Source organism: Rhinolophus ferrumequinum, chromosome 11 (genome assembly GCF_004115265.2).
Source record: "Rhinolophus ferrumequinum isolate MPI-CBG mRhiFer1 chromosome 11, mRhiFer1_v1.p, whole genome shotgun sequence".
NCBI classification, from domain to species: domain Eukaryota; kingdom Metazoa; phylum Chordata; class Mammalia; order Chiroptera; family Rhinolophidae; genus Rhinolophus; species Rhinolophus ferrumequinum.
This window is the reverse complement of record NC_046294.1, coordinates 43,822,642-43,849,420: the sequence shown is the minus strand read 5'-3', so window position 1 is coordinate 43,849,420 and position 26,779 is coordinate 43,822,642. Positions and strand designations below refer to the sequence as shown.

General features: G+C 39.7%; 1 protein-coding gene and 1 non-coding gene across 10 annotated transcripts in view; both read right to left on the bottom strand.

Moving 5' to 3' along the window:
- The window catches only part of RIC3 (RIC3 acetylcholine receptor chaperone), a 40,737-nt gene that overhangs the window by 13,212 nt on the left and 746 nt on the right, over positions 1-26,779 (bottom strand). For 3 of the 9 annotated variants that reach the window (XM_033119284.1, XM_033119286.1, XM_033119285.1), the window contains exons 2-4: positions 11,545-11,774; positions 10,453-10,525; positions 7,771-7,864 (exon numbers count right to left, since the gene is read on the bottom strand). In XM_033119284.1, coding sequence (XP_032975175.1) covers positions 7,771-7,864; positions 10,453-10,525; positions 11,545-11,774 — 397 coding nt within the window. Of the gene's footprint in view, positions 1-6,767; positions 6,883-7,770; positions 7,865-10,452; positions 11,145-11,544; positions 11,775-14,146; positions 14,353-26,779 lie in introns of those variants that run through there. The other 6 variants (XM_033119287.1, XM_033119290.1, XM_033119288.1 and 3 more) reach the window with 5 other exon arrangements.
- TRNAT-GGU (transfer RNA threonine (anticodon GGU)) lies at positions 15,918-15,991 on the bottom strand. Its single transcript has one exon. It is a non-coding gene; the product is annotated as a tRNA-Thr (tRNA).

Genomic DNA, 26,779 nt, shown 5'->3' with positions numbered 1-26,779 from the left:
TGGAAACTGAGGCCCACAGAGGAGAAATCACACATTTATTCCTATTGCTAGCTAATGTGAGCACTTTAGCTAAAACTAGAGTCCCTCCTGACTTCTGAAGGCATTCTGTGCAGTTCTTAAGGCCCAGTGCTCAAGTTCCACAATTCAGAAAACCTGGGTTTGAGTCCCAACTTAGCTAGGAGGCTCTGCGCAAATGTCTGCAAAAATAAGAGGAGACTCAGGGATAATGGTATGATTATTTCTTTTGAGAGGGGAGCACTGCATCACACTCACAGGCAGACGAGGCCCTATTTATTTCCCCCTTAAAACTCGAAAGCATTTGAAGTCAGTGTAACACTCAGAAGGAAAAATGATACATTCTGGATCAGCCTCCCAAGGAAGTGCCATCTATTTTTCTCATTAGCCAGTCCTTAGCCTGAGTTCCTTTTTATGCTTAGCCAAACAAACTTGAGCCTGAATGACCAACAGGGAAAACGAAAACAGTGTTTCTCCCTATAACATTAAGATGGGAAATGAGGAAAGTACAGGTGCACCATTTCCACAGTCCTCAGTGGGAAGAAAACACAAGCACCACGAGCTCCACTACTTCCACACTAAGCGGCCTCAAAGCCACGAACTGAAGAAGGCTGTCTGTTCCACATTTAGGTAAAATCTTACATTTCCTGGGCCTCTGATAGCTCTATTCTTCCCATTAGTACAAGAGTCCTGACTTGCTGTAACTGCTCATCTGCTCTACGTAACCCCTAATTCTTACAACCCACTTTGTGGGGGGCTCCTGGGGCAGCTAGGTCACCCCTAGCTAAAAGAGCCTATGTACTTATCACAAAGCTCTTGCCCTCGCACTGCCCACGTTATTTCTCCTGCCTACTCAGTGTTCTCTGATTTGTACTGAATGAAACAGTCTGGATTCTCTATTTCTTAACTTATAGAAAATCAGAACCTCAATTAAAAAGAAGGATGGCTAGGAGAAGCAGAAACAGACAAGAGAAACTTTCTCAGAGAATTCCACACCAAAGCATCCTCTTTTATCTCTGAACAAGTGTACTCATACTGTCCATATCATGCGTTAGGCAACCAATCACAGCCCAGCCTATGATATCTCCTGAATTTATCGCAATGAACATTTTCATAGATTCCGTATGGTCTCAACTCGGTTTGATACTCCTGGAGCGCAGTGATAAACATATCATGACTGTATCGGCAGAGTGCTATGAACATTGTAAGTGCTCAATAAATATGTGTTGGTTTGATTCGTCCCCATTTCCTCACCATCGATTTTCTCCCACCTCCCTGAAATCAGGCTTCCTTTCCATCATTTTACCAAAACTTGTGAAAATCATATATGACCACTTTACTCTCAAGTTCAAAAGTCTTTTCCTCACATTCTTCATGACTACTCTGGACTGTGGATCATCCTCTCCTTGAAACGTCCTCCTCCTTAGCTATTGAGACATTTGCATTCCTCCCTCTTCTTTAACCATTCCTCTCATCTCTGATCACGGCTCCCTTTCCTCCTCCCACCTCCTGAAACAAGGTCTTCCTGAAGGCTCAATCCTAGGACTCTTATTTCTCCATTCTTACAGTCACATCCTCAGGAAGTTGACGCAGTATCACAAAGCAAACCAATCACCTCTACAAAGATGATGCCCAAACTCTACCTCTGCTCTTTGGACTTTTCACACAAAGCCAGTCTCATTATTCCAGTTATCGCCTGCGCATTTCCACTTGGAGGCCTTGCCACTACACTGAAATTAACCTTAAATTCACCCTTCAAAACTAGATCCTAGCTGGGCCCAGAATCGTGAGCAGCTGCATGAGCAGGCAGGCTAGGACAGGTTGGGTATGGCACATTGCAAGAAGCTAGAAAAATAAAAGAAGTTGGGAGATAACCTCACCAGATTTTTGAATGCTACAAATCCAGACAAATCATCAAGTTCCGAATCCAAGAGTTAAGCACAGAGAGAATGAAACAGTGTCTAACCACACCATTCACGGTGAGAACAGAATTCAGATAAGCAGAAGACTGAAGGCTACTGCCACACAGTCCAACGTGCCTCAAGGGCTGGGTGATCTCGTCTTTCCCCGTGGCCCTTACCTCCTAAGCCCACCAAATGACCTCATTCTGACCTCGATACCCTATTTCTATTGCTATTTCTATTACCCATTTCCTATTGCTGCTGTACGTCAGACATGGATGCTCTGTGGGCACCTCAATCATATTCAAAGGTGAATTCATGATCCCTATTCCAAGCCTTATCATCTTTCTCTTCTTTTTTGTGTCTTTATCTTGGTTGATGACATAATTTTCTTTCCAGTTTGGCCTGTAAATCTCCAACTCATCTTTATCTCTTTTTTCCTCTTCATTGTTCTTATCTAGTTAGTTTTCTCCTTTAGGGAACCAACCCCTCTTCCACTCACAGTACGAAGGTTAGGGTGAAGCTATCCATCCCACCTCTCTTTCCAGGGTGGCCATGGGACCCGTGGCCAATCATCACAGTTCACCACCTTGGCTGGCTGATCGGTTCAGTGATATACACGTATATACAAGACCCAAGTTGGGCCGAGTGCACTGTTCTAAAACTGGATCCTGAATCCAGCAAAGCCTGATCTGAAAACTTTTCATATTAACTCTTCCTGGCGGCAGTCCCTGAAGAGACTGTCCATTTATTCCCATCCCGAAATCCCTAGAGCTGCTCTAGTTCCCACTCGTGCTGAAACCTGAATCTTTAGCTATTCCTTCGGTATTGTGAGCCATCCCGCACTCTTCCAATAAACTCTGCCATCCCTTCCAAATATTTGCTACCCAGATTGGCTGCTTGCAACCAAGGATAACAGGCTGGGTTTTCTTTCCTCCACGAAGTCCCCTAAATTTAGCACTTCTTTTCCACTCTCACTGGCATATTTGTTACCTTTTGCTAGAAGTTTTTCAATAAACTTCTAGCATGTAGCCACTCTACATATCACTGTAAGAGTTATTTTTCTAAAGCACAGCAGACCATGACACTTCTCAAAAGCCTTTGGTGGCACCCACTATACAGACAACGAATTCCAACCCTCTCAGCCTGCCATTCAGGGCTTTCCGGTCTGGCCCATTTATTTTTCTGTTTTTTTCCTCCCTTTACCTACCTCTATCATTTACCCTACCACTGGCCTACAACACTGTAGCTGCCTAGGACTACTTGCTGTTCCAAAAACACGCCTTGACCCGCTCACCTTGGTGCTGCTTGTGCTGCCTTTCCCTCTGAAACATTCTTTCCCCAAATTCTTCCTGAGGAAACCCTCTACCCTGTAAGATTTATTCAGGTTTCCCCTTTTCCATAAGACCTTCTGTGGTAGGCAGATTAATAGTCCCCACCCCCCAAAGATGTCCACATCCTAATCCCTGGAATTTATAATTATGTTACCCTATGTGACAGGAGATTTAAGGTTGCAGATAGAATTAAGGTTGTTAATCAGACAGACTTAAAATAGATTATCCTGGATTATCTGGGAGGGCACAATGTAATTACAAAAGTCCTTAAGGGGGAAGAGGTTAGAGTGATATGATGTGAGATGGTTTTAACTCACTATCGCTGGCTTTGAACATGGAGGAAAGGGTCCACGAGCCAAGGAATGTGGGCAGCTTCTAAAATCTGAAAAAGGGAAGGAAACAGATTCTCCACCAGAGCCTCCAGAAGGGCATGCAATCCTGCCAACACCTTGTTTTAGCCCAGCAGAGGACTTCTAACATACAGAACTGTAAGATAATAAATGGCTGTTTTAAGCCATTAAGTGTGTGGTAAATCATTACATCAGACATAGAAAACCAACACACATTCCTAGAGTATACACTTTCTCTGAGACGCAACTCCTTATAGAAAAATAACACCTCCATTGACAACCACATAGGACTGCACAGGGCAAATCAAAACAAGTACCAAGGAAGATATTATTATTGCTAAAAAATCCTGCTTTAAAGTACTTTCTTCAGAGCTACCTCATTCATTCTTTCAACATATACTGACACTGTCAATATGCCAGCACTAGGAATACAAGTTGAACAATGAAAAGTCCCTGTCTTCATGAAGGTTACAGGACGTTAAGGAAGACAGAAAAGTTAACAGAAGATGAGAAAGTAATATAATGCTTGTAATATCCAGCAAACCTAGGTAGCGTGGGAGCACAAGTTTTGGGCTGAGGGAAGGGCTCTCAGAGAAAATGTCTAAGTTCAGACCTATGAGAAAAGCAAAAGTTAAAATAAGTGTGTGAGAATTGGGGTGCGTGGGGACACCCAAACAAAGGAGAATAGTATATGTGAAGTCCTACGAGCAAAAGTGTGTAGGTATTTTAGAGGAACAACCAGTAGTAAGTGTGGCTGGACCACAGGGCGAGTGATGGAGAAACACAAAGCAATAGTAGGGCGCAGGGCCACGTCACCCAGGGCCATGTAAGCCATGCTGAAGATCCTGCACTTTATCAAGAGCAACAGGGACTTGCTGAAGGGTTAAAACAAAAAATATAATCCATCTGTTTGAAAAGCAGAAAGTGAATTGAAAGGAGGCAAAATTAGAGAAAAAGAAACCACGTGAGACAGTTCTGACCTCCATCAAAAGTAAAAGCATTCATTCACTCACTCACTCTTTCTTCTATTTCAATTAATACTCTTTTTAGAGCCTGCTACGGGCCTGTGCTAGACTCTGGGAATAATCCCTTCCTAGGAGAGCTGAGAGTCCTTTGCAGGGAGACAGACTTATTAATTAAGAAGAAATGACAAGACATGGTGACTGATGAGCTACAGGAAGTGAAGGAAAAGATAAACCTAATGATGTCTAATTTCTGCCTTGGGCAACAGTAGATGGTGGAGCCAACTGCTGAGATGAGGGACAATAAAGGCAGAGTAGGTTCAGCTGGGAGTAGATGATGAATTCCACTTTGGACATTCATTCATTCAAGAGACATTTTGTATTTGATGGGGCTAAGGATGAGGATCTATGAGACACGTGCAGTAGGACCCTGAATAGAGAGGTCAGAATGTGAAGAGAAGAATCTCAATAGTAACGGCCATGATTTACTCTTCCACCATGATGCTACATGGGCAAATGCTTGTATCAAAAGTGAATATCTATTCTTTTTCAACTGTAAGTGTTTATTTAGTACCTACTATGTGAACACAGTGAACAAAACTGTCTAAGCCTGTCCTCAAAGAGTTCACATCCCAGAAATGGATGTTAGACATCGACAGTCCCACACACACACTCAACATGCGACCAGGTCTGTCTGCTGCCAAAGGCTGCACTCTCTCTTCTCCCCTCAGGCCACGCCACGCCTCTAGGAGGAGAATAACTACAATGGACACGCTGCTCTAGGAATGAAATTTTGCTGATCATCAGGACATAAATGAGGACACTTCCATTCCGATTCCTAGATCCTTCCCTTAATCTTTGTGTCCTTGGGCTGGATTGTGCTTAATATCAGATATAACATGGCACATTATTAACCTTTCAAGAAGCTTCATAATTTAAACACATGTTCAGATATATATTGCCCACAGGTGAAAGCTATCTGAACAGTTTTATTGGGTAACATTAAAAATCATTTGCTATTTTTACTCTTACAAATGCATTAATATGAAATTTCAGAAACTGAGTATTTCTGAAATTTTAAGCAAAATCTTGCAGTTATAAAGTACATATTATATAAAAGGACTTAGATGGCTATACATGAACACATCTTCTTTGTCTTAAATGCTCTCCTTGATCCCAGAAGCATGGAGCCGTGATCAAAGTTTGATCTGACAGAAAAAATACTTGGGTATTTTGGGCTCTTCCAATAATCACAAAAGCACAGACTTGTAGAACAAATGCCACAAAAACCGAGGGTAAAGGATATAAGTATAAAAAGGAAACAATGTAAAAACATGGCACTACCTAGCCCTGGCAGCTTTCAGGGTTGAAGTCCCATAGGGCCCATCCGTCAGGATAAAAAGTGTTGCATTAAGGAGCGTCAGACAGAAAGTCACATCTTTATGTCTGGAAAATGAGAGGTATGGGAAAGAGAACCACAAGCTGTGCTCTCTTCAGGGGAAAAGGAACTGCTCCCCAGTTCTTGAGAGGGACTGTGGAAAATGTTTTACACAACCGTCGCCATGCAGCAAGCTGGAAAGAGTCCACACTGCAGCTTCCTATGAGGAAGAAACGTTTTGAGCTAGGACCTGTGGCCCCACAAACAATGAGATGGCACAACTCCAGCTACAGGTTGGGACAACTCCTCTGCCTTTGCACATAACACAAGGAGAAGTAACCCTGGCACAAAGAGGACAGACAGTAGTTAGAGGTCACAGTACTGTGTTCCTGGCGTGGGCAATGGACAGATGGTGTACGTGTGTTGGATGGTGGGGTTCTTTGATTTGAGCTAAAGGAGTCTGAATCGGAGTGAGTAATAGTGGGAAAATATCCTCATGTGCTTTCTTATTCCAAGGCCCAGGATTGGGTCTCCCAGGTGGAAGGCCCTGCCCACAGGTATTCATTCATCTATGGCTTTCACGACCCTCAAGTGTGGCCTGGGGCTTCAAAGAGATCAAGGCCAAATATTTTTTTGAGGCATGAGGGTCAATAAAAGTCTGGCAGTTCCTCACCCAGACTGTGAGTAGTACAGAGTAAGGGCAGAAAAGTATAGCTGCACAAACTGGTTTAGTCACACTTACACAAATTCTCACACATTAGATAACATATAAAAAGCATTTTCCGCAGTAAGTGCTCAATAAATATCAAATATTATTATACACTCACACAGATATACTCATGTATTGATAAGCACACATATCTATACCACTTTGGGGAACATTCCAGATAGTCACTCTGCTTTCTGGATCAAAAGAAGGTCAAGGCTCCTGGGCCCAAATAGACAAGGTTCATCCTCAAATGTCTTTTCAGCAGCACTGTAGACATTGTAGGGAAAGCCAAGACAAGAGGCCGCAATTTGACGATGTTCATTCTTCTCCTATCCAGGCAAAGATGGACAAGGCTGGGGCCAGAGAGCAGAGAAAGGGGCATGGGGCACAAGTACTACCAAGAAGAACCTCTCAACATATTCCCCTGCAGGAGATTTTTGCCCCTCGCCTCCGTTCTTCCTCCATTCTTGTCAGAAGGCCTTGCTTAACGGAATCCCTCTTTGTTTTTGATCTCACATTCTGATTTTTCCTTCCTGGCCTTCCTACATCCATGTTGTTTTAGTTGTTGCCCACTTCCATCAACCTCCTGAAGTTACCTTTTGAGATCCATGGCCAGCCCTGTACCAAGAGGCATGAGTCTTCCCTGTAGGGCATCCTAAGGGGCTAGGTTGGCTCTTGACACCAACTTCGCACGTCTAATTCTGTTCTGGCATAGTCAACACAAAAAACAAATGCCTAATCTGATCATACTTGCTCTATTCTCTCATTTTGTCTCAAATAGAAAGCACAATATTTAATAATCTGGTTTTACTTAAAATTATGTCTTTTTTAGAGAGCCAGGAAATTTAAAAAATATGTATTTTTAAAAGCTAGTTATTTTATTCTGAAGGATTTGCTCACAAATTTACTCACAATACTGTGCATAACACTGAGCATATGCTCTTGAAAACTGAGATTGCTTGATAGCATAAAAATGGAAATGTTACGTGAGAAACAACATGCAAATGACAAATAAGGTGACAGCTATATAAAAATGAAAGTAAGTGGCCCAGAAATCAAAGAAAAGCAAATTTTTGAATTGATTCTCTAAATGGGACATAGTCTGAGTCCTGAAAACCTACCTTTCACCATTAGGCCCCACTCTGTTGATTAATTTTTCCATGGCTTCCTCTGTCTCCTTCAGTTTTTCTTGCAATTGAATAAGCTCAAAATTGGCTGAAAAACAAGCATCAATCTAAGAACCATCATACACAACTCCCTAAGCTCTTCTCTGAAACATGGCTGGCTGTGACGCTCTACAGTAATCCAGCCTAGTCCCAAGACTCAGAGAAGAGCCTGCGTCTCTCTCACTAATCCAATGAGGATACAAAGGGGGACTGTGGTCTGGGCACCGAGATCTAAAGGATACACGTTTAGTGAGTGATGAACAAATCACTCTCTTATACACAGAAATATAGCAGGACCAGCTAAGAAAATACCTAGGAACGAAAGTGTACCTCTACACAGTCACCCAAGAAGAAATGAAGAAGATAAACATACCCAAATACAATTAATAATCAATGTTATATTCATTTCAGATATACAACATAGTTATTCAATATTAATACACCTAACGAAGTGATTACCACGTTTTGTTTAGTAACATTCTGTACAAGATTATGATATTGTTAACTATATTCCTTATGTTGTACATCACATCCCTGTGACTTATTTATTTTATAACTGGAAATCTGTACCTCTTATTTACCTTCATCTATTTTGCCCTTCCCCTCTGACAACCACCAGTTTGTTCTGTGTCTATGAAACTGTTTCTGCTTTGTTCTGTTTTGTTGGTTTACTTTTTAGATTCCACATAGAAGTGAAATCATACAGTATTTGTCTTTCTCTGTCTGACTTATTTCACTTAGTATACGAGTAATACCCTCTAGGTCCATCTATGCTGTCGCAAGTGGCAAGATTGCATTCTTTTTTATGGCTGAGTAATATTCCACTGTATATATGTACCACATCTTCTTTATTCATTCATCTTTGATGGACACTAAAGTTACTTTCAGACTTGGCTATTCTAATCCAAATGATGCTCGGGGGTAAAGTACCAAACCTGTAAGGTACTTTAGAAAAGGAGTTAAGACCCTGAAATGAGCAATATTTCACCTACACCTAAGGCTGAAAACATATCTGGAAGGTAATAGTTTAAATGTTATGTTTTTTCAATAGAGGAAGTTTTGAACTAGGGCTGACACCTCCCTGCCCAAGGTTTTCTGCCCAAGTCATGTGGAGTGATGTGATGTAACCTGCCTCCCAGAAGTAGTCTCCTCAACAAGGGTCAGTACAGAGCACATCTATCTACTGAAACTAACATTAAGACCTTAAAAGGAGAACAGAAAAAATAAATCCCTAAATCCGAACATGAAATGAACTTTAAAGCAGTAGGAAAATAAAATGTGGTTCATTATGTTGGTGATTTCGTTTTTCTGTTTCATGCCCAGCTACCATTCTACCCAGGTATATTTAAAGGATCCTTGTAAATGTGATATTTCAAAGGCCTTTTACTACTTCTGGAATAAATTCGTATTCACGCAGCTAACATCTGCAACGTGTCTAGGGGACTGTGCCACATAAATGTTTCAGTTATTTTTATTTTCTGCATGATTCAGAATTGAAGGAGAAGACGCGGATATAACTGCTACTACATGATAAAACAGCTGCTCTTAGGAATTCATTTTATTTACTGCTTTCTGTTTTAAATGCATTATGTGACAGGAGACAGAATTTGCTACTCTTTAGAGAGTCCACAAATCTTTTAAAAATTATTTTACTGATGCATTTACCATACTGTTAGGCACTATCTCCACTAAGAACACAGCAGCTTTCTCAAAGAATTCCCTGAATAGGATTTCCATAAAGGATGCAGAATGGGACTGGAATGCCTCTTTCCACAGAGAATCCGGAATAAACCAAAAAGCAATTAAGGCCAAGGGCAGATGCTCCTGTGGTCCAGCCTCACTTCATTTTGCTGCTTTTTTAAAGAAGCCTCTGATGAGGCTTCATTACCCACAGGATAAAGCAGTTTGGCCTCCAAGGCCTTCAGCAACATGGCTTAACCTACCTCCTCTTCAGGCCTTCTTTCCCACAGCTGCCCTATGTCAGGCTGTGTCTCACTCAGTCCATCCCATCTATCTGACCAGGCCACCTTCACAGACACCCAGCTAGAAGTGATTTCCCATAAGGCTTTTGTCAAGTCCCTTCTTTCTAGGTAGTACACTTTTCACAAGTTATTTTTCCTGACATCCATCTTAGACTATAAATTCTTAGAGGGAAGAGCCATGCCGTATACATTTCATTTCCCCAGAGAACACAGAATATTCTAGTTGGTTAGTAAATATTTGATGATCATGTTTCAAGAGCCAGAAGTGTTAAACTCTGTCCCTAGATCTGATAACTGATTTTGGCAATGACTCCATCTTTCTGCTTCACTTTTCCTCCCTATGAAATAAAGATATTAGCTACCAATATTCTGCAGTCGAAAATGAGAAGTAACCCATTCCAAATGTGAAATGTTAATTTGCTAACATATAAAAAAGTAAACCAGCGGTTTTGCACTTTTTTAAACTATTTTTCCCTTAAAAGCCCAACATCAATATAGACACTTTTCAGAACTCCCAGAGCTAAGGTTAAAATGCCATCAGATTAACTTGGGGCAAGTTTTGAGAAATGCTTTTAAGAACACAGATCGTCCCTCTGGCTGTGTTATAGCTGTCTGACACAATAAAACTTGTGACTAAACGGAAAAGGGCACTTACTAATTTTCCTGTGGGTGTTTCCAGGGGTAGTGGTAGAGCATTTCCGATCCTCTGCAGGTTTTCCCTTTGAAAGCTGAGAATTGAAGGAGGTACAGCACATCAACAGCAGCTCAGAACCTCAAAGTCACGGAATCCCTCATATTAAATGAAAAAAATAAATAAAAAGAAGAAAAAAAGGTTGGGAGACAAAAATTAAGTCAGAAATCCAATCAAATAGCAACATTAGAGAAACATCTCAAAAAAAAAAAAAAGCCAACAGAAGGTTTCTAGGTAAAAAATTATCAAGGCACAAGGAAAAAAAAATCTCTCTATAGGTCATCTGCCTTGCCCGCGCTCAGTCTGCCTTGCCCATGCTCATCGAAGACTCAGCTCGGGCTGCCCGCAGAATTCCTGGACGAGAAGAACTTGCCCACTCTAGTTAGAAGGGCAAAGTGAAGTTCCTGCCTCCACTGCACAGGCTGAGGCCCATGGCCTGGCAAAGCCTGCCTGAAGGTGGAACTTAATTAGGAGTCTGCTTGTAAAAGACCCAAATCACGTCTCCCTGGAGGTAGGAAATATTAGGCTTAGGACGTGGCAATTCTGTTTCAGGAGAATGACTGGACACGATGTTAAAAACGGCACCTCATACTCCTGCAGGGAAAGGAAGGGCAAAGTGATGTTGATTCCAGTCATTATCTGGCCTCACAGTGGCCACCTGGGAATCATGTGCCCATCCTAACAATACGGCTCTTCTTGGAACAGCCTTTTCAGTTTGCGAAGATGCCTAATCAGAAAAAAGGGGGGGGGGAAGGGCTTTGAACTTTATCGCTCACTGGATTAGGAACTAGAAGGTCCAGGGTCAAGTCCTGGCTCTGCAGTTTAAGTTGTGAAATTCTGGGGCAAATCATTTAAGCTCCAAGTGACGACTTTCTCTTCTGTAAAACTGAGGTAACAGCTATGCTATACACCTTATGAAGAAGAGGCAAGGTTTAAAGAGATGATAGATTTAAAAGAGGGTTACGGACTGTAAAGGGTTTAAATACTGAAAATGACTTGCATGACAATGCTAGCAGATTGTCGTTCATGTAACATGATCAAGATGATTCCACTTACCTTAAATAGAATGTACAGTATATACAAAAAAATCCCCAAACCATAGATTGGAATAATCTGCCCCATCAGGCCGCGCCCACTACTTCCTCCTCCTCCAGTGCCTCCGCCTGATCCTTTGGCCTTTGCAAAGGCCTCTGCAAGGTGAGACCTCTGGAAACGAGCCCCAGGGGTCTGTCCATCTGAGGGCGCCTGGTGATGATGCATCATAGGTGGAAATCGACCCAACTTGCCTGAGAAAATAAATTAATCCGAGTTTATTTCTTCTACTCTTTTAAACATGACTATTACGAAAACACCTCCTGCATTGATGTACAAAATAACAAAGTCAAGTCAAAGAAGTTTAAGAAAAAACAGGAACTTGATTATAAGAATACAGAGGTATCACACAGATAACATGATGTGGCAATTTCTAGCTGTTCACCAAACCCATTTTTTCTCTTCCTTTTGGGTCCACAGCTAGACCACATTTTCCAGCTTCCCATCCAGTTAAATGTGGCCATGTGACTGAGTTCCAACTAAAGGAATGTGGGGGCAATATGCTAGTTCAAGGCCTGGCCTATAAAACTTCCCATGTATTAAACTCCATGTTCATTTCCTGTCTGCAGGCTGGATGCTGACACCTAGGAAGACCCTGAATGTCAAGTGATAAAAATGGCAGAGCCTCCAGCAACCTGGGTTCCTGAATAACTGTATGGCACAGAGCCCTCTACTGCTGCCACCCCACCAACTCAGAACCATCTGGATGTGTTTATGTGAGGAGAAATAAACTTCTATTGTGTTAGGGCCATTATATACTTTGGAGTCTGTTATAGCAGGTAGCCACCCCTAACTAATACAGACAAGGAAATGCAATCGGGTCTCAGTGGAGAACAGAGCTGGAAACTGGAAAGCCATCAGAATCCAGGACAGCTACTCTCACATTCTACCTCATCTTTCTCCCTCTCTATGGAGCCATAAGGCTTTTTTCTGTTTCTCTGTGCGTATCTTCTTCATTCTCCTTTCTCTGCAGACCATTTCTTTAGTTTCTTTGCAAAATGGGAGAAGATGGTCATCCCCAAACTCCTCCTTTGCATGTCCTTCAAGAGGTCAGCAGAGACTGGTCATAATTTCAAATTCCTTGGAGGAAGATTTTACATACTCAGCTTGCGTAGGTATGCATCCCTTTCTACTCAGCTGTAGCTGAGCAGACAGGATTTACATAGTACAAACAGGGTCACAGGGGCCATCCCTGTGAGTGAAGGGCAGGACTTAGAGAAAGGAAAGTGCATGGGTTTTCTTGCATTTTTTCCCTCCATCAGAAGCAGCCAAACATTAACACCAACTGCCAAGCCTACTGAGAGCCAGAGGTGAGAAAGAAAGGGAAAACATCTCTTCAAAAGGCCATGTAAACAGGCTTGTGTGGAAAAACCACAGGGAGATAAACTTATAGAGCAGAAAACACTATCGAGAGAAAGGCTTCACAAATCAGATTTTACAAATACAAAATATACAGTGAAAACCTGTTGGATTTGACTTCATCAAAATTACAGATTTCTGTTCAATAAAGAATACCATGAACACAGTTAAGACAGATGACAGACAAGAAACAGCTTTGTAACATCTAAAATTGACAAGGGATTAAATACCTAGAACCGACAAAAAATTCCTACAATTGACATGAACATCACAGGAAACCCAATAGAAACATGGTCAAAAGATATGAGTAGGGAACTCCAAGAAAGAAAAGCGTAAAAGATTTTTGTAAAAAGTACATAAAGAGATGGATCAAATCCAAAGTAAAACCAATGAGTAAAATATAAATTAAAACAATGATATAGCACTTAAACCTCTCGGAAGGGGAAACATGAGAATGGTGGATAACAGCAAAGATTGCTTTCCGTAACTGGGAAGACGTGGGAGGCGAGAACCCGCATGCACTGCGGGTGAGTATGAACGGATACAGCCATTCTGCTAAGTTGTGTGTCTGCACTTAGCGACACTAAGTGCGTCTAGGCCTTGTGGTCCAGTGATCCGCTCAGGTGAATAAATTCCAAAGAAATTCTCAAATAAGGCTGTCTGTACCCAAATTGAATTATAGACTTTATAGACCAATGAGAGTGTCTGCTGCGATGACGAAATGTCAGGGGGCTTGAAGAAACTTTGCTTTCCATAACTGGATGAATGCAAAATCAGTCTGGAGTAGATACAAACAAGCAATTCTATAGAGCTTTTAGAAATCACAGTTTAGATGTACCTACAGCAACATGAGTACATCTTAAAAAGAACATTGAGCATTGAGTAAAAAATAAGCAAATACCATCATGCAAGCGGAAGACCCCCATAATTATGCTACATATATATTTTAAGCAAATATGTAGAGGTATAAGGTCATAAAACAAACACATTAGAGTGGGTGCGTGTGAATGAGGAAGGGAATGGGCATGTGGATTGAAGACAAAGGGTTAAAAAGTAAAGACCAACACAAAAAAGGAAGCTTGTACTGATGACTTTAACAAGAGGCTATGAATTAAGGACTGTCTTTAAGCCAAGACTGCTCCTGAGGTAAGAAGGAGGGCAGGGGACGAGCAGGTGACACAGCTTGCCACTGACCCGGGCCACTGACCCGGGAGCGCCTGCGGCCTTCGATCCTCTCAGTCAAGCACCACTCCCTTTGTTCCGGATGCTGACTTTGGGTGACATGGAAATTACGGGAAGAAACGCTTCTTTTTAAGAGAAGGTCATCAACGGAAGTCCTCATACAGCTTCAGACAGAAGAAGACCAGATCACCACTCTTTATTCTGGGCACCGGTGACCGTGCTGCTGTGGATCTTAACATAATCAATGGTGAGTACTGGTTTTAAAGTTGTAATGCACCTTCAAAAAAAACACCTAGCCAGCATCCAAGCAGCTAAACTTTCCCTCGAAAGAAAGCAGATATATTGGGTGGCCAGTGTTCAATAAACTAGATCTAACATTTGTAGTAATACGTTGAACTTCATTTTATTGTACTGAGAACGCTGTCTTCAAAACTTGGCATAAAACAAAAAAATTAAAACCTGGTAATGGCACAAAAAGCATTATTTTGCATTTCTAAAATTAAAAAATGATGATGATGCGAAACATTACACATCTCCCCCCAACACTTTTATAGATCTGTCAGCCAGGAAGATTTATTGGACAGTTATTGTGTTCAGGACCCTGCTATAAGTATGAAAGGAGGAAAGCCATAAATGAAATAGAAACAATAGTTCCCACATGGAATGGTGCTTTTACAAAGTAGCATATTCAAAACAAACAACAAAAAGGGCAGGGTATTCCTAAAAGATCATGTTCCAATCTATTTAATAGATCATTTTTTAAAAATAAGCTATTTTTTAAAAAAGGTAGGGTAGCATGGACCTTATTACTAGACAAACTAAGTATTTAAAGAATGCAAAAAGGAAAAAAAAGAGGAGAGGAGTCAAATGAGGTAATGAGACTCAGAATAGCAGAGAAGCAAAGGCACACCAGGAGGAAAGAAAAGTGTGTGCAATGAGGAAGAGAGGAGAACAAACAAAGAATAAATAAGGCTAATTACCAAATTAGTTTGGCTCCATTTAGGGAAGTAATAAGAGATAAGGGAGGGAAGTAGAGGTGGGATACTTCAATGCTAACTTGTGGTGTATAAATTTGATACTGTGGATCTAGGATCAGGGAAATGACTTAATGAGAAAAGGGTTTGAGGGGGTTAATCTAGTAGTTGAGCACAGGGCCTGCCTAAATGGAGAGAAATTAGGGTTTAGAAAATTAACAAGAAAGCAGCAATTCAGTTGAGATACAAGGACCGGAGGCTCTGGCTGTAGCTGTAAGGAGGAAAGCTGTAAGGAGGAAAGCTGTAAGGAGGTCCAAGGGCTCTTACACTCACACAATGATCAGCAGCATTTAATACTGACCAGAATACAGAGCTAATGGGAGAGGGCGTCAGAAAGGGGGACAGAAAACTCCAAGGTCAGGAGTTTAAGATACTAGCAGAGGACAATGAGGAAACTGGGAGGGCTCATGATGAGGGAAAGACGGAGTGCACATTTTTACATGTTAAATTCCAGGTGTTGGTGGCACATTCAGAAGAAATTGTTATTAGACTATAGCTTGGCTTAAGAAGAGACTCCAAGCTATGTACATGACAAAGCTAATTAAAATTAGGTGAGTGAATGGCTCCCATACCAAAAAGGCTGGAGGGATATGAATACTTATGTGCAAAAAAAGGAAGAAAACTGAGTTGGTCAAAGAGGACCAGAAACAAACCAGTATCATAAAAGTCAAAGGAAGACATACTTGAAAGCAACAGAGAAATCTGGAGGAAAAGACCAATGGCAATCCCTGTTTTTAGACACAAGGAGGGTGCAGCTCACAGTGGCCCAGGCGGGGATCGAACCAACAACCTTGGTGTCACCAGCACCATGCTCTAACCAACTGAGCTAACGGGCCACCCCTAGACACAATGTATTCTTGAGAAAAGGGTGGCCATCACATGAAACCCTGAATGCCTACCTGTTTAGACAATAACTGAAACAAGTGTACTACAAAGCATTATATGATAGAATCTCCAGAGTCAGAAGGAGCTTTAAAAGTCACTCAGTCTTTCAACAAATGGTATGGGAACAACTAGATATCCACATCAAAAGGATGAAGTACACCTCATATTAAATTTAAAAACTCAAACTGGATTAAAGACCTAAATGTAAGAGCTAAAACTATAAAACTCTTAGAGGAAAACACAGACATAAACCTTCATGACTTTAGATTAGGCAATGGTTTCCTAGATATGACACCAAAAGCATAAGCAACCAAAGAAAAAAAACAGGTGAATCGAACTTCAAATTTTAAAACTTTTGTGCCTGCAAAGGACACCATCAAGAAAGTGAAGACAACCCACTGAATGGGAGAAAATATTTGCAAATCATATATCTGATAAGTATCTAATATCCAAAAAATACAAAGAACTCTCACCACTCGACAACAAAACCACCCAATTAAAAATGGTCAGAGGCTCAACAGAGATTTCTCCCAAGTATATAAATGACCAATAAACACATGAAAAAATGTCCACCACCACCAGCCATCAAAGAAATGCAAATTAAATCCACAATGAGATACCAATTTACATCCACTAGGATGCCATAATCAAAAATACATAATAAAAAGTGTTGGTGAGGATGTGGAGAAAATGGAACTCTCATATTCTGAGGGTGGGAATGTAAAATAGTGCAGCCACTTTGAAAAACAGTTTGGGGGTTCCTCAAAAGAGTAAACAAAGTTTCCATATGACCCAGCAATTCTGCTCTTTAGGTATATTCCCAGGAAGATAACAAATAAGATAACACATACAAAGCACCCAGCATACACAGTAGGTCTTTAACAAATTCTGATTTCCCTCCCTACATAATTCCTAAGTAACTGAATTCCATAATCTAGTCCAAAAGTACCTCTTCACACTTCTTTCCCATTACATTCTCTTGATTCAGCCTAACTAGACTTCTCACCATGCTTTGAGCCTACCCTGTGACTTTTGTTTTTAAAGGAGGATGTAGCTCACAGAGGCCCATGCAGGGACAGAACAAACAACCTTGGTGTTATTAGCACCGCGCTCTAACCAGCTGAGCTAACTGGCCATCCCCGCCCTGTGATTTCTTGCCTCTAAGCCTTCGTACTCCAGGGGTTTTGCTTTTCTCTCCAACTCCACATATCTAAATCCAGCCTATCTTTCAAGGCCAAGGCCAAATATTGCCCTCACCCCAAAGCATTTTCTCATGTCACCCCATGTACTTAGAACACACTCCTCGAACCTCTTTAATTGCACTTATATCCGGTTTTATTCAAGAGTTACATTTGTGTCGCACAGCCTCTATGGGAACGGACTGGGAAACAGAAATAGGTAACAGGCCAGACCCAGGGCGCGCTCTGGCTCTCGCACGCCACACACTTGGCTGAACTGACTGCATGACTAACACTGTGCCTGTTGGCCTTTAATGGAATCTCAAGATTCAGCTCCGTCACTGTTAAGGCTAAAAATCGTTTTGTACTTCACTGTCCTGAGTGTTTTCAATTTCACAGTTTTGAGAATAGAAAATGGCAGTCCAGGTAACTGATCAAGGTACTACCCACATATCACACTCCCTCACCTCTAAGTTTCTGAACTTGAAAAAGCGCCTGATTTCCATGCATTCACAGGCTCTCAAATTGTCCCTTCTCTTCTTTGGACACTTTCAGGGCAAATATCTCATGTTTTATTAGGAGAGCAGAAAAAGTTAAGGGACCAATTCAACACATTTGTCCTTGGCACTTACATACCAACATATAAAGAGCTAATTTAAGATAAAGAATTACATATGTGTGTGTTATACTCGTATACGTGTATTTATATATATATATATGTATATATATATATATATACATATATATATATATGTGCGTGTGTATATACACAGATGTGTGTGTTTGTATTTTATCTCAGAGAGCTCAAGACTCAGCGGGCATGACTCCCTTGAGGAGAACATGGTGACAAAAGAGTCTGAGCTATTTCAGAGGAACAGGGCTACCGGGAAGGGACTGGGAAGGAACCCTATTTATAGGCATTCAAAGGGAGACACTCACTGGAAAACACAGGCCAGCAGGCTCAGCAGGAGATGCCAGAAATGACATTACTGTGGGAGCCTCACTGGCCTAGCCAAGTGGAGGTGGTGCGTTGAACCCCACTCCTCACCCCTTCCCCCGAAGCCAGTTCTAGCCCAGAAGAAGCGTACTGTCATCTGGGAGGGCTTCAGCTACCCCGGCACCTATCCCAGGTCTCAGTCAGCTAACACTAGAACGACTGACAAGCTCCTGACCTGGTGTGCTGACACTTTCAGGTTCCACATAAGATAAAAGTAGGGGAACTGCTACTCTGGCCAAGAATACATTGGTTGGTGGAATGAAAGGAGAACTACAGGAGAAAGAGTCCATGTCAACTTAGTATTTGTGAGAATAAAGAAGGTACTTTGTGTGGCACAGGCTCTAAGGAGACAGAATTAAGAAGTTTTGAAAACATAGTTCCAAGGCATGAGTTCATGTCTAAGAGGAAAACTCTTAAAATGCATTTGTTTGGGTATTTCAAAAATTCTCAAGCAGGTAGGAAAGGCAGAGGGGAAAAAGTAGATGTATAGGGAACTCTTCTAAAAGAACAGAGAAAAAGATGAACAGAAAGACATAAGCAATCAGCACGAAAGAGTGGCAAGACTTGGAAGAACCATACAAAGAGGCCAAGGTCCAAAATAAATTAGGATTTACAAAAAGGGTAGCAAAAGAAGCAATTTGCCTGATGACAAAATGTTATGCTAGCAGAACTTTTCAACCTCGATTTTGCTTCCACATTCTCTATCAAAGGGAATGCATTTTGGGTTAAATGTAAGATAATTAACAATCCTAAGGAAAAAAATAAAATAAAAGTCCCAGAAGGGTGAAGAGGACAAAAATTCAAGTCTATTCACTAGTAACTTCTACCAAGAAGATTGGGAACATTTGCAAAAAAATTGTGTCTTAAAAGACAATTTTAAGAAACTATGTTGATAAAAAGAGAAATCTTGAAAGAATGGAGGTAGTAGATAACTATTGCTCCAGTATGCAAAAAGTAGAAGGTGGATGGTGGACTTCTCAACTACAGGAAAGTGAGTAAGTTGTAGCAATTAGGCTAGATTCTAAACAGGATGCCCCCGCCGCCTTTTTTTTTTGATGGAGTGAATGTGGGAAGGAACATTATTTTTTTCCTTATTATAAAAGAAATACATACCTATGGAAAATTGAGAAAATACAGAAAAGTGTAAAGAATAACAACCACCCATACTCTATCCAGATAAACCACTGTTAAAATGTTGGCCTATTTTTTTCCAAATATATAGTGAGTACATCTTTATTTTTCACGCATAGCATATAATTCTCCCATACCATTTAAAACTCTTTATGAATATAATTCACTGGATTCATAACAGTCCATCACATCTATGCACAATAATTTATGTAACAATAAAGAACACAATAAGGTAATAGCTTACAAATGCTACTAGAGGAAGCCATAGTCCCGGGAGCCAGCATTCATTAAATCACTCAATTTACTCATTCTTTCATTCATTAATATTTGTTGTCTATTATGTGCAGGCTTACTCTAAAACTGGAGATAGAGCAGTAAACGACAAAAATCCCTGCCTTTGTGGAACCTCATTTATAAGTGTGAAAAGAGACAATAAGCAAGATAATGATCAATACTAAGGAGAAAAAAATAAAGCAAGCAAAGGGGATCAACCATGTTGGGGGCAAGTTAAGCTTTTAGCTGAGTGGCCAGAGAAAGCTCAGGAGATATCATTCGAGTGAAGACCTTAAGATGAAGGAAAGGCACGTGGATATTCAAAAAGAGCATTTCAGGCAGAGAGAACAGCAAATGCGAAGGCCCTGCGATGGGAGTTATCCCTGGAATGCTCCAGGGACAGCCAGGAGAGGCCAGTATGGCCAAAGCAAAGTAAGGAGGCAGGAAAAGTACAAGGAAACGGGGAAGAGCATTAAGTGGGGCCTTTTAGGTCAGTACAGACTTGTCTTTTCATCTGAGTGAGCCAGGAAAGCACTGAAGGGTTTTGTGGAGAGGAGAAACTTAGGTCTGTCAGGATCAACACGGCTGCTGTGTTGAGAACAGACTGAAGAGAAAAGGGAGGAAGCAGGCAGACCACATTCTAAGACAGAATAAGATGGAGTAAAGTAATCAAATGGCCGACTGGTTGAATGACTTTACAGAAAACGTTTTAGTGAATTGACTGGTACAATCCTAAGAGCAGTTTCAAATGACTGATACATTTTAAAAAATAATTTGAATGATCTATCAAGAAGACATGCTGATCATAAGGGTGAAATTGTGGGGAAAAAAATCATGAGGCAGTGAGAGAAATTTGAACACCGACTGGATATAAATGACAATAAGGATTTTTTTACATGTGATAATGGTATTGTGGCTATGTTTTAAGAAGAATTCTTATTTTTTAGAGATGCATACTAAAGTATTTAAGGATAAAATGATCCAATGTCTGGGATTTGCTTCAAAATAATCAAGTGTGTGTGTGGTGGGAGGGGGAGTAAGTGGAGGTACCCACGACGAAAGATGATGGCTGTTGAAGCAGGGTGATAATGGATTCATTTTACTACTTTCTCCACTTTTGCTTAAGTTTGAAAACGCCCTTAACAAAAGTTTGTGTGTCTGTGTTTTGTTTTGTTTTTTAAATCAAAGATGGCATATAGCTGAGAGAGATGGTAAATAAACGCGCTGAATGCAAAAATTTCAAATGGCTAGAATTCTAGACCACATTTAAACAGATAAAATGCAGTAAGAGAGACTATAAAGTGCTATGTTTGGTTCCAAAATATCAAGTAAACAGTATAAGACAGACAAAACCTATTTTTTTAAAGAAAAGCTTAGGATTCTAATATACAATGAGGTCAGCAAGTAAAATGCCAAAACCCCAAAGCTATCCCCAGGCTGCATTAAGTAGAGAATTTTAAGGAGGAGTGTGGGGACAGTCAACAGGCTACTCTTCCATGAGTGAAGTAGCTTATGCTTGCTGTTATTTGACTTCCAAGAGGGGTGCATTGAGATACTCCCCACTACGTCAGATACGTCAGATGGGGAATGCATGAGAGAGCTAGAGATGGCAACGCAGGAAAAAAGACTGAAGAATGGGACATGATACTAGTCTTCAAATTCCTCAACTCACCGTTTTCCCCTTAAATATACTTTTCCTCCATCCTGTTTTGAAGAGCATCACCATATATGTGTTCATCTAAACCAATGACCTGAGAATAATCCAAGACGCCTCCCTCTCCCTTATCTTCCACTTCTATTTTAAAATGTCTCTTAAAATTGTTCTCCTACCCAATGTCGACAATCTCCCCTGCTCCATTTACTCCTCTTCCTCCGGTATCCCTATCTCCCTTTGGGAATCACTCTCAACTTCAGGGCAATCAGCATATTCTTTCTACCAACAGCACTGCAAGTAACTTAATTCAAGCCATTAATATGGGTGGATATTAGCTGGGAACTATTGGGAAAGAATGGGGGGCGGTAAGAGTGAGGTGGGAGTAAGGGAAGAGTTTAACAGAAAAGACACTCTTTCTCCGGACAATGGAATGTTGAGAAGGTGATGTCTGGATCTTTGCACCCATTGCTGCTCTCCTGAGAGAGCAGAGGATAGAGCCAACTTGAGAAGGAGCTCAGGAGAGAAAAGGACAAATATCAGAGCTGCAGCTTTGATGAGATTGTGAATCTCTGGATCAAGCAACACTAGAGGCCAGTTTCCTTTATACAAGACAATAAATTCTCTTTCTATATTAAGACACTTCAAGTTGAATTTTCTGTCACTTGTCATGAGTGTCCTAACTGATGAGACACTGGCTTAATGATGCTCATGATGGCTCGGCTGGGTCACTGTACCAGTCTTCTCCCTGAAGAAATCCTCACCATGCAGCCTCTATACTGCTGTCAGGGTGTCTTTTCTAAAACCAGAGTGAATGTCCCTCTTCTATTTACAAACTTACAATGGCCTCCTCTACCTTTAAAATAAAATCCAAATTCCTTAAGTATGGCAGAAACAAATCTTCAGTTTGGCCCCTGCCAATTTCTTTGGTCTCACCTCTTACAACTCTAAAGCTATTTTAAGGCTCTGATTTGTTTTTGTTTGTTTGTTTGTTTGTTTGTTTTCCCCCTCTGTGTTCCCTTTGCTTGGGATGACCTCCTTAATCTGGCTGAAAAAGGTGCTTTAAGTTACTGCCTCAATTTAGCCAAGGAATGCAAGGTTAGTTTAATATCCAAAAATCAATTACATTATAAACTATATCAGTAGGATGAAGGACAAAAACCCCATGAACATCTCAATAGACACAGAAAAAACACTTGACGTAATTCAACATCCCTTCTTACTAAAAACACTCAACAAACTAGGAATAGAAGGGAACTTCCTCAACCTGATAAAGGGCATCTACAAAAAACCCGCAGCTAACGTCATACTTAATGGTACGAAAGCTTTCTTTTTTAGATCAGGAGAAAGACAAGAATGTTCACTCTCACTGCTTTTATATTCAACATTGTCCTAGAGGTTCTAGCCCAGACAGGCAAGAAAAACAAAAGGCACGCAGACTGGAAAGAAAGAAGCAAAACTGTCTCTATTTGCAGATGACATGATCATGTGTTAGAGTTAATAAACAATTCAGCAAGGATGCAGGATACAATAGTAATACACCAAAATTAACTGCATTTCTATACACTAGTAATAAGCAACATGAAAATAAAATTAATAATTCAAATTATAACATCAAAAATAATAAAATACTTGGAGATATATTTAACAAAAGAAGACTTGTACACTGAAAACTACAAACTTCTTTGAAAACAATTAAAGACCTAAATTAAAAGAAGTCCTATGTTCATAGATTGAAAGACCTAATAGGGTTAAGATTGCAATATTCCCCAAATTGATCTACAGATTCAACACAATCTATCTTCAACACAATATTAAAATCCCAGATGGCCTTTTTTTCTTTCAGAAATTAGCAAGCTAATTCTAAAATTTATATGGAAATGTTAGGTCATAGGACTCAGAAATCAATCTTGAAAAAGAACAAAGTAGGAGGATTCACACTTCATGACCTCAAAACTTACTATAGTAATCAAGACTGTGGTACTGGCATGCATATATATAATATATATGCACATATATCAATGGAACAGATTTGAGAGTCCAGAAATAAACTCTCACATTTATGGTCAACTGAATTTCAACAAGGTTATCAAAACAATTCAATGTAAAAAGAACAGTCTTTTCAACAAATGGCGTTGGGACAACTACATATCCAACTGAAACTGGACATAACACTATATATAAAAATTTACTCAAAGTAGATTAATGACTTAACTGTAAGAGCAAATACTATAAAACTTGAAAACATAGGCATAAATCTTTATGACCTTGGATTTGGCAATGATTTTTTAGATATAACAAAAGCAGAAGCAACAAAAGAAAAAAACAGATAAACTGGACTTCATCAAAATAAAAGTTTCTAATTAAAAGGACACCATCAAGAAAGTGAAGACAACCACTGAATGGGAGAAAATATTTGCAAATCATATACCTGATTTGTATCTATAATGGATTGTATCTAAAATATATAAAGAACTCTTAAAACTCAACAATAAAAAGTAAGCCAATTTAAAAATGGGCAAAAGATCTGTGTAGACATTTCTCCAAAGATATACAAATAGCCAATAATAAACACATATAAAGATGCTCAATGTTATTAGTCATCAAGGAAACGCAAATAAAACCACAATGAGATAATACTTCACACCCACTAGGATGACTATACTCAAAAAGGCAAACAATAACAAATATAGGCAAGATGCAGAGAAACCGGAACCCTCATACACTGCTGGTGGGAATGTAAAATGGTGCAGCTGCTTTGGAAAATAGTCTAGCAGTTCCTTGAAAGGTTAAACATCGAGCAATCAATCGTATGACCCTGAAATTCCACTATTAGTTCTAGCCACACTTAAAATGCTCACATTTTCCAAATGTATATACCCAAGAGAAATGAAAACATGTCTACACAAAGGTTAATAGCAGCATAATTCATAATAATCAAAATATGAACAACCCAAATAGCCATTAACTGATGAGCAGATAAATAAAATGTGGTATGTCCACACAATGGAATATTATTTGGCCATAAAAAGTAATGAAGTACTTCTTATACGTCACCTAAAGAATATTAAAATGCTTCAATCCTGGGTGAAGAGAGGAAGTAATGAAGTACTGATACATGCTACAACATGGATAAATCATGAAAACACTGCTAAGTGAAAGAAGACAGTCACAAAAGATCACATGTTGTATTATTCCATTTATATGAAATGTCCAAAATAGAAATAACAATAGAGAAAGTAGATTAGGGGTTGCCTAGGGCTGAAGGGGTGGGAAGGATGTTGGAGGGTGATGGCTAAAGAGTATGGGTTTTTTGTGGGGGATGATGAAATGTCTAAAATTGATTCTGAATATATTTTGAATATATTAAACAATTCTGAATATATTAAAAACTACTGAATTGTATGCTTTAAATGGGTGAATTGTATGGTATGTGAATTAACTCTCAGGGAAAAAAGCACATACTCTCCTCCTCTGACACCTTTTTTGCCCCCAATAAAATTGACAGTTTTAACCACGTGTCTCCACCATTCCCAGAAAGGACTTGAGTGCCTGCAACTGACAGTTTTTTGCACTTACTTGTTTGTTTTCCTCTACTAATCTCTTCCTCAGCAGAGATTTGGCTCATTTTTTCTTAGAATCCACAATATCTGTCACTGTGAGCATTCTATTTGAAAGGGTACATCATAAATAGTTATGAAAAGACAATCTTAATGGTTGTCATGTGGAAAAAGGACTGTGCTTGTTTCACATACTCCAAAGGGCAGAAATAAGAAGCTACAATGAAACAAATTTTAAGAATTTTCAAATAATTGGGGCTGTCCCATTTCTTCAAAGCAGGGGTTTCTGGGTTCTGTGAATTCTCTGAATTGATACTTAAATTCTGAATGTATATATATATATATGTATATATATATATGTAAAGTATGTGCATTTTTCTAAGGAGAAAATCCATAACTTTCATCATATTCTCAAAGGGGTATATAACCCAAAAATGACTAGGAGTCACTGTTTTTAAAATGTTATTGTACCAAAGGCAGGGATTTTAGTTAGCAAATTTCTGTTACCAGAATATATCATTCAAGATAACTTTTTGTTTTTATTATACTACTTCAATAACTAATGCAAAAAGAAAATTCATAATATAGTATCTTCATAATCTTAAATTATTCATTGAAAAGTATTTAATGGCTGCTATTTCAGCCAGGTGGTAAAACAAGACAAAGTCCCTGCCCCCGTGGAACTTACATTCTATTCTAGAAGATAGAAACCAAAAAAATGACTACACAAAGAAAATTTCATATCATATAGCCATCCATGTAATAAAGAAAGTAAAACAACAAGATGGAATAGGAAGTGGAAAGAGAGTTATTTCAGTTAAGGTCCTTAAGGAAAGTCTCTCTGAGGTTACACTTGAGCTAAAACTTGAATGACAAGGAAATTGAAGGGAGAACACTTCAGGAATAAAGAGAACAGAACATGCAAAGATTCTAAGATGAGAACACTGAATACCAGCACTTGAGTTCTTAAGGAAAAGAGCCATGTCTGACTTCTACTCTCACGAAAATACAACATTCAGAAGGGTGTCTCACAATCAATAGAACTTATTCAAGATAATTCAGCATAATGGGAATACAATTCAGTAAAACATTGTTTGAGAACAATCTTTACTGCTCAAGATCATCATGAATTTATTTTTCTTCAAGACAGACAATATGATTAGACAAGTGAGTAAAACCATTGGGTTTTGTAATAAGAAAAAAAATAAGAACAAACATATGAAGATATTTTTAGAAGTCTCTTCCAGGTAGACTATTTTACAAGCATAAAGATTATCAAGCAAATTCTATCAACAGAATTCTGGATTCAACCGGGCCTCCAGCCCTAAAGTTTAGTTCTCTGCATCTAGAGTGTTTATAATCTATTATGTGCAAGAGGGTGGAGCTACAGCCGGTGTGCACAAACCAAAGTGGATTTCAGTTTAAAAGGAGCTGTCCAATAATCAACAGGCTGAACATTAGGGAAGTGTTTGGAGACTATAAAACCATGTCTCAAGGATGTTAGAGATAATTTATAGGAGATAATTGGAGTAGAACTTCATGACCTACATATAGATAATTGTTCTAGTTCCCTCTCCCAACCTTTGGCATCCACCTCTACACTCATTCATGACGGGCAGGCCCCAGAATCCAACCAACGGGGTAGATTTTTAAACACTATATATATACACACACACACACACACACACACACACACATATATGTATATATATGTGTGTGTGTGTGTATATATATATATGTATATGTCATGCCACTAACAAAGGATTAACAAATAAGTTCTTAAATAAGATTACTGTAGTGATCTGTTCATCTCAATATATGATACTTGGATTATTAAAATCTTCAAGATACAGGCATACCTCGTTTGATTGTGCTTTGCTTTACTGTGCTTTCACTAGTGTTGCTTTTTTGTTTTTTAAACAAACTGAAGGCAAGATCCTCCACCAACA